Here is a 9031-nt window from a genome sequence, read left to right on the forward strand (position 1 = left end):
TACTAGTTGGCATGCTACTTACATATTGCACCTCCTTTATAAAAATAATGTACAGCTGACCCAATTCCGTCACAGGACGAGTGACGGTATCGCTGTCCATGCTAAACGGAGGAACGCGGGACACAACACTGGACCGGAACCCACGGATGCTAGGTATGCTAATGCTACTTTGGCAGCTGTTAGCTAGCTAACGTCTTAGCCGATAAGTAAACTGTACCGTTAGCTTAACCGTATCCAGCGTCTCGACAATTTTTTAAAATATAGGTATATATGCTACCTTAAACCATGTAAACTATGGCCACCCGTGAGAGCTGGCAGCTTGGTGCCGTTAACAACATTTGTCAGCTAAAACTGAACGATCGAACGTCCCTCATCGTCGATCAAAAACACAGACCATCGTCAAGCTAAAAGGTAAGCTTTTGAGGCTAGCACAAAGCGGATCCTACAACAAGGACACGGCCGAGAATCTGACAGCGCGGTCCGGTACGTTGACGACGGTCCAATAAACCTGATTATGGTTGTCTTTCTTTCAGACGTTTAAGCCAAACGCCTGTGCTAACCAGCTTGCCAACCGGCTGTGTTGAACTTCAACCACAGGAGTTGAACACGTCAACAACAAATAAGGGGAGGGCCGGGGTGCATTCAAGACAACTAACGATAACTTCACAACATAAGCTGACGACCTCCGACCCAGCAAATGGCAACGTGATCGATTACATCATTTAACCACAATGTGGACATAATAAGAAACCTTGATGTTTTGTTTACAAGCTAGCTAATAATAATCCAATTACCCCCCCCCCCAGTCATTTGGCAAACTGGGAAATTCTCTTCGTAATCCTTGGGGTCAGCAACATGATCCAGAAAGGGCCGGTGTGGGTGCAGGTCTTTGTTCCAACCAAGCAGTTACAGTACCCGAGTCTACAAACCAAGGTCCTCAGCAAAGACCATATTGGTTGACTAGTAGAATCAGGCGTGTAACTGCTTGGTTGGAGCAAAGACCTGCACCCACACCGGCCCTTTCTGGATCATGTTGCCTATCCCTAGTTCACGGACATGAAAACTAAATCAAAAGGTCACTTTTTACCTATTTTCGGTCAGCTACTATATCTTTGAAGTTATAAGAGCATACGACACAATACAAGCATAAATATAGCACTTAAGACAAGGCTGAACTTCAACAGCTTCTTATTCGAATTTACCGTTCCACCTCAAAAGTGACGTTATTTCGCCTATAGGGGGCTCTGTTTAGTCATTTTTCAAAAGACTACTCTTAAAGAATACAGTAAACGTCCTCGATAAAAAGGGGTTAAAATGAAATAAACAGACTGTCCAGCTTGCATTTTTGTATGGAATGTATTTCAGAATGTGGAAAATCTGTATCAAAAATTCAAAACAACAAAACATGGCATGTTAGACTATAATTAAATTCTGCTTACTTACTATGGTTCTCCTTCCTAAATATCAAGTCTCAACAATCTCACACTGTGGTGTCTCACTCTGTATAACAGACAACCCAAATCCTAAATTTTAAGGCATTTTTCTGTAGCGTTTTTTATTATGACCCTCTGAACATGGCATGTGTGATCATACAGTCATAATGCAGTGTGATTGATGAGGGAGAGCCATGTGGTAACTATGAAAGTGCAATCTGAAAGCGCAATCAAACTGCTTATGACTGTATAAACACACATGCCATTTTAAGAGGGTCCTAATAAAAAAAATATACAGTAAATTTTCTTAAAATTGAGGATTTTGGTAGGCATTTATACAGAGTGAGACACCACAGTGTCAGATTGACACTTTTTGCGATTTAGGAAGGAGAGCCGTGGTAAGTAAGCAGAGCAAGCACTTAATGTAACATGCTGCATGCAATGATTCACATTTGCAGTTGTTATCTGAATTAGCAGAGGAATAATTGAGTGGGAAATTCAATTTCATTTAGCATTTCTAACAATTAAGGGTAATTTGTCATTAAGCCTTAAAAGAACAGCTTGGAATGTTTGAAGTCCATCCCCATTTTATACTCACTACTAGGGCTTGGCAATACTTCCAATATTGTCATCTTTCAATAGTAATGTATTGGAATGAAATTTGGATACTGTCATATAGCACTACACAAATTATGTTTTTGTTTTTCTCCCCAATTGTACCTGGCCAATTAACCCACTCTTTCGAGCTGTCCCAGTCCCTGTTCCACCCCCTCTGCCCAATCCAGGGAGGGCTGCAGACTACCACATGCCTCCTCCATTACATGTGGAGTCACCAGCTGCTTCTTTTCACCTGACAGGAGTTTCACTAGGGGGACGTAGTGCGTGGGAGGATCACGCTATTCCCCCTGCCCCCCAAACAGGAGCCCCGACCGACCGGAGGAGGAGCTAGTATAGATACCAGGACACATCCCCACATCCGGCTTCCCACCCAAAGACACGGCCAATTGTGTCTGTAGGGACGCCCGACCAAGCCGGAGGTAACGCGGGTATTCGAACTGGCAATCCCCATGTTGGTAGGCAACAGAATAGACCGCTACGCTACCCGGACGCCCCGTTACACAATTTTGTTGTCTAAATTAATGAGAATATGTTCCTTAAAGTTTCTCACAAAATAAGGTCTGAAATATTTGAGTGAGTAATAATTGAAAACTATTTTTGACCTGTTATTATATTTTACATTATCAAAAAGATCAAAGGGATTAATCGTGGACTAACTCACAATCCTTTTTCAGTGCAAAAAAACACTATAGTTCAACCAAAGTTCAAGCTAACACAATGCTACAGCAGTCTAATCATAGCGAATTCCAGTGGTCATTTTAAAGACTCAATTTATAAATAGTTGGTTATAGTGGTTTCTTACCATGTTACTTCCTGAAACAAAGCCTACAAGCGATTACCAGCAGATTCAATCTGCAATGGCACAGCAAACACTAAGAGGGAATTTAACAATAAAAGCAATTCAACATTTTTGAAACGACCATTCAGATTTGCTAGGATAGACTGCTAGAGTCTCACGTTAGCTTCGGCTGAACCATGAAGTGCTTTTTTGCATTGAAGAAGGATTGTTGATTTGTCCCCGACTAACTGCATTTAACTGTAGATGGTAAGCTGGAACTGTGTGTCCAGTATGAGGAAAAGGATGGAGGGCTGTAAAAATTAAACCTACCTATGTAGTACATGTGTGGTGTGTATAAAACAGGGATAGAGTCCAAAAATTCCAAACTATTCCTTTTATTTATCTGTGCATGTTATAAACTCGCAAAGATGATAATGTAACCGAGCTATTTTCTCGCCCGGGACGGGATTCGATCCGAGGTTTACTGCACCACAAGTGACATCACTAACCACTTGACTAAAGGGGGCCGACCCCCTGGCGACTGGCCAGTGAGTCTTTTTGTAGGTTACAGTAGTCACCCTCTCCCGGAAGTGCGCCCTCGTGCTTTGTTAAACCCGCGCTCCGAAGATACTTATGAGGATCTCCACGCTTCCGGATCTCACCGCTGCCACCAATGTAACTGAGGTATTTTCTCACCCAGTGCGGGATTTGATGCGGGGTGTACTGCACCAAAAGGCGGCATCGCTAACCGCTCGACTAAAGGGGGCTGCTGACTCCTGGCGATCGGCCAGTGAGTCTTTTTGTAGGTTACAATAACATGACAATTATTCATGGCATAAAGTCAGACTTACCTCATTTGTCCACTCTTCAGTTTTGTTCTTGACCATATCAACCAGACACACAGTGTATAGCATTCCAGTTGAGAATATCCCCAATTCCTCTTCAAGAATATCAGACACTGGTTCCTTTGAGTCAAGAGATACTGGGGGTACAAAAAGAGCACAATGAATACCTCACTGTTTGGGCATAAATCCATCCTCCTATAAAATTCAAGTCATTCTACTCATCTTAAAAAGTCCGATACTTATAAACACAATATTCGCCAAAACCTAGAAAACACAGGCCTTACCTAGAATGCTAGTGATAAAATAAAATGGAATGAAATAAAAAAAACTACAATAAATTAGAAACTGTTTATGTGAAATCAAACGACATTTTCTTTTTTTTTGTTGTTAAATCTTGATAAACTATGTAAATTATTGTAGGTAAAAAACGCAATAATCCAAAATGTGTATCCATGCTATATTGTGGTCTACACTGTCTTGTCAAGCTACAGATAAAAAGACAATTTATTTTTACTGAAAGGGGTTGTAAACCTTTTTTTTTTTTTTACATTTTCTGAGCTGAAAACATGTGGGCATGGACCAAAGATGGTGGAACTGATTTCAATGAGAGGTATCATCGGGATGTTTTGAGGGAGAAAGTATGATTTTTCATACATCATGGGAAAAAGGCACATTACGATCAACCCCCTCTGAATTACCTACTTACTATGGGGGTATCAAAGATTCCATGGACCATGCGACGTAGGGGACACACCTGGGGTCCAATGTGTAAGACGAAAAAATATAAGACAAGTAGAGAGATGACCTGCCAGTGTTGGCCAACTAAACTCTATGAGTAGACTTGTGAGAAGCTAGGGTGAGGTGTTATACTACAACACTGCCTCCTTCAGTCTAATTAGCACCACCATCACTGTCCTCTACATCTACACCCCTTTCCAGTGATTACTTACTCTTTGAAAATTGAGTGAGGAAAGAATTTCATGCTGTCTATTATGAAGTGAGGGGTTGACATAATGACTCTAGTACAGATAGATTGATTCATAATGCTTTTTTTTTGACAAGTTCCAGCTCAGAAAGTTTTTTGTTTTTCCCCTTTTTCTCCCCAACTGTATCCGGCCAATTACCCTACTCTTCCAAGCTGTCCCGGTCGCTGCTCCACCCCCTCTGCCAATCCAGGGAGAGCTACAGACCACCACATGCCTTCCTCCAATACATGTGGAGTCACCAGCCGCTTCTTTTCACCTGACAGTGAGGAGTTTCACCAGGGGGACGTAGTGCGTGGGAAGATCATGCTATTCCCCCCAGGTCCCCCACCGCCCTGAACAGGCACCCCGACTGAGCACTAGTGCAGCAACCAGGACACATACCCACATCCGGCTTCCCACCCGCAGACACGACCAATTGTGTCTGTAGGGACACCTGACCAAGCCGGAGGTAACATGGGGATTCGAACCGGCAGTCCCCGTGTTGGTAGGCAACGGAATAGACCGCCATGCCACCCGGACGCCCCCAGCTCAGAAAGTTAAGATGGAGGTAACAACTTGATAATGGAGTATGATCGAGCAATATACGTACACTCAAATATGAGACCATAGGGCGGGCAAAAGTAAACTCAGCTTTGAGTGGCAGCTTAATATGTCAGATCAAAAACAAATTTTACAAAGTTCTCTGAGGCATTAAAACTGCCAACCTGAGGATGAATGTTCCACCTCTACACCAAGACCCATGTCAAAGGTATTTTCCAGAATAGGCTGTGGGGTCTTCTGCATATCCTCTGTTGTACTGAAGCTTGGCTGATTGTCTTTGTTTTTATTAAAGTGCCCTCCATCTTCTTCCACACTAAAATCTGCTCCCCCATGTGTTTTATCCAAAGGAGCATGTTCCTTGTCCTCCTCTGGTGAACTTTCCTCCGTATCTGTTACTGTGAGATTGTCATCCTTCTCAGCCCCAGTGAAGTCGCTTTTTTCCTCAACAGCGGGAGGGATCACCACTTCTTCTTTAAAATGTAATGTGTCATCATCTGTGGAAACATTGCAAAATAAAGAGCCAAACTGTGTTAACTACGGCAGTAATTTTGTATAGAATGATGTTTCTGGAGAATTACGCAAGCTAGGTTTCAATATTTGTTAATATCCCCGGTTTATGTCTAAATGCTAAAATCGATTGGCCAACACCAGGATGTGGGCTATTACTTTGTCCGATACAAAGAGGCTAATATTTGCTAAGCGGGAGTTCCTATTACACTTTTTAAAACTGAACAATGCAGCTGTGAGTTTTTAGTAACATTGAAAAGGCATTCAATACCAGTAATTTCTAATGGGGCCAAATCTTGTGAAGATTCATGAGTCGGATATTGATAATTGGACCAGAAGCTAAATGAAATCTGACATAATACACTATTGATCCTTCATGAGGTGTCATGGCTGAGGGAAAGTGCCAGCTGAATAACCCCAATGACAGGCACACACACACAGGTTAAACCCTCTATGACTGGTTTATAAATGGTGCTACTTATGACGTGAGCCTCTAGATTCAGAATACCCTGGTGTCCTCTTTGATAACCATTAAGTATAATCGATTGTGCCATCATATCAAGTTTTGGATCAATATAATCAGTGAAATATGACAGTACAATTGACAATAAGGCCAATACTTGTGGATAACAATTGAGCACTATTATATTTGCCACATTATTTGGCACAAACCAGAGTGTAGATCTCAGTCCAAATTTGGATTCAAACATAACATATAAGCTGCATGACAGACAATAAAAACAAATTTACCTTCTTGGTGAACAGGTGATACACCATCTGTTGCCAAAGGTGTGCTGTCACTATGTGCTGAATACTTCTGTCGAAGGCTGAATGCAAGCTCCTGGAAGTCATCCAATATTTTGGCCTCCTCATCAAACATACTTGTGTCCATTTTTTGGATGTCACTATCCTTTGAGTTCCTGCTATCAAGCATTTTCTCAAGCTCATCCAGGATGGAGTTCTCTGAGACTTCTAAGATGCCCTCAAGTGATTTCTCAATATCCTCAATAGTGCCTCTATTTGAAAGGAGGGCAGCTTGTAACTCCATGTCTAGGTCAGAGAACATGGCCTCCAACTTGAAAAGATTCTTGAGACCCAAAAACTTCTGGAAGCGCTCCATATCTTCCTCCTGGAAGTGGTCTCGCAACACAGTTAGTCTCAGGACACTGTCACTATATTCTGGCTCTGAAGTTGATGAAAGTATGTTGCTTTTTGTTTGTGACTTTGAGGATAAAACAGCATTTTCATCTTCAAGTAATCCCTCCTTCTCCTCTACCTCTGGCTCATTCAGCGGCTCCTCCTCATCCCCTTTATGTAACACCTTATTAAGCTCTGTTTCATCAGAAGATAGAGCCAAGTGACTAGTATGCTTACTTTCATCCTTTTCTACATCTGTAACTGAGTGTTCGCTATACTTGTCCAATAGATTTTCACTATCTTTCTTTTCTTCATTGAAATCTCTATCTTTAAAATCTGACATCTGCCAGGTCTCTTTCTCAAAGGGCAGGTCTTTGTTGGTTTCAGTTTCTGTACTGGATAATTCATGATGCCTGATCAACTTTTCGTCTTGTTCAAAATTATTCGCTAAATGCTCTCTATGCTTGGTAGTGCTACTGTCATGGATATGTGAACCATCATCTTGACCAGCCGAATGTTCTGACAGGTTCTCTTCTGTGGGTTCAAGTGTTTTACCATCCTTTTCATGAGGCAGGGCATCTGCTGCACCATCATTTCTTGCTGTAGTGCTCTCCTCTGTTTTTCTATGGGAGCTCTGTTCAGCAGCTGGTAGTGTTGACATTTCATCGTGATATTCTTCAGACCCAGTCACATCTCCATTAATCTCATTATCAAACAATAATGACTCTGGGTCCTTATTGGGTTCTTTACCTCCAGTCTCTTGAGAACTAGATGTAGGGGAATCCATAATAGCTAACTCTTTGTCTTCAGGCTCTTTCAGTACTTCTGCAGATAGCAGCTGAATTTCTTCTTCCTTTACCTCCTCGGTACTGGGTGAGTGTTCTGAATCATTTTCTTCCTCATCCTCATCCTCTTCAGAACTATAAACATCTGATGTCTTTTCTCCACCACTAACAATTGCAAAAACTGTATCCCCAATCGATGTCCACACATTCTCATCTTCTGAGGTTTGTTGGTCATCAACACGTGCTGTTGGAGGGCTTTCCTCCTTAAGAGAAGGATCTGATTCTAGAGTGTTTGCCTCTTCCGTAGAAAAAGACAGCAAAGGAGGTCCCTTTTTGGTGTTATTATCTGTATCAGTGTTATCATGAGTATACTCTTCCAATTCTTCACTCTCTCCCACTCCCTCTCTATATGACGTAACTTTCCAAGTATCTTCATCATCAGTGGTGACGGCATCAAAAGTTGTACCCAAAGTAGTATGTAACTCATGGATTTCTCTCCCTTTAGAAAAGGACTCAGATTCATTTTCTAAGTCTGGATCCTCTTTAGGAAGAGATTCAACCTCAGGACTTTTATGTGTCTTACTGGTTTCACTGTTCTCTGAAACATGTTCTGCAGCAGCAGCCATTGCAGTTTGTTGCACTTGTTCTGTGTCTTCTCTGCCCTTCTCAGCAGCTCCAGATGCAGCTTCTGTGTGAGGCGCCACTTTTGTGGTGAGCAATTCACTTGTGTTTTTGTGCTGAGACATCGAGGCACTTTGGTCACCTGGGACCCTATTAAGGTCCTGGAAGTTATCATGATCATCATTTTTATTCTCATCATCAATCAGTTCATCTGTTGATGGCTCAATTTCTTCTTCTGCATCCTCTACTACTTCAATTTGATCAGTTGTGTCAACCTTTTTCTCTTCATTTTCCTCCATTACCATAGTGGATGCTAGCAACGCATCGATGTCATAACTGTCAAACTTATCATATCCTGTATCAAAGCAGACAAAATCGGTTTCCTGAAAGAAAAATTATTCAGTCAATTAAAATTCATACCGAAGTCAAATGAGGTCATTTGAATTCTTACAAAAAATTAAAATATCATTTTTTGCATGACTTCTAAGGACATATTGCATAAGTCGTGTGATTCTATTGTTTTGTTAAAATACAGTATAGATAGTTTTAAAACCAATGGTTGTTTTTAATCTTAGATTTTACTTAAAAACAGCTGGCAAATTATCTTCGTACCTCTGCAGAAACTTCCACTTCTTTTTCAGTGTATATGTGGTTGACTGCAAGTAGCTCCTTGGGGAAATAACCAAAACGGTTACCAACCTATTGGCAAACACAAAGACATCACTTAGAATACTTAGAAAACATCAGTCTGACAAGGTGTAATCCGTTAGAAATTAAACAT

General features: G+C 41.4%; 1 protein-coding gene and 1 long non-coding RNA gene across 4 annotated transcripts in view; one reads left to right on the forward strand and one right to left on the reverse strand.

The window, feature by feature from the left end:
* The window catches only part of mia3 (MIA SH3 domain ER export factor 3), a 28900-nt gene that overhangs the window by 18462 nt on the left and 1407 nt on the right, over window positions 1-9031 (reverse strand). For all 3 annotated transcript variants that reach the window (XM_056294018.1, XM_056294017.1, XM_056294016.1), the window contains exons 3-6: window positions 8863-8949; window positions 6458-8633; window positions 5365-5694; window positions 3681-3811 (exon numbers count right to left, since the gene is read on the reverse strand). In XM_056294018.1, the coding sequence (XP_056149993.1) occupies window positions 3681-3811; window positions 5365-5694; window positions 6458-8633; window positions 8863-8949 (2724 nt within the window). The remainder of the gene's footprint in view (window positions 1-3680; window positions 3812-5364; window positions 5695-6457; window positions 8634-8862; window positions 8950-9031) is intronic.
* On the forward strand, window positions 117-5668 carry LOC130124698 (uncharacterized). Its single transcript, XR_008811391.1, has 3 exons — window positions 117-411; window positions 4813-5207; window positions 5548-5668. It is a non-coding gene; the product is annotated as an uncharacterized LOC130124698 (long non-coding RNA).

This window comes from Lampris incognitus, chromosome 15, assembly GCF_029633865.1.
Source record: "Lampris incognitus isolate fLamInc1 chromosome 15, fLamInc1.hap2, whole genome shotgun sequence".
NCBI classification, from domain to species: Eukaryota; Metazoa; Chordata; class Actinopteri; order Lampriformes; family Lampridae; genus Lampris; species Lampris incognitus.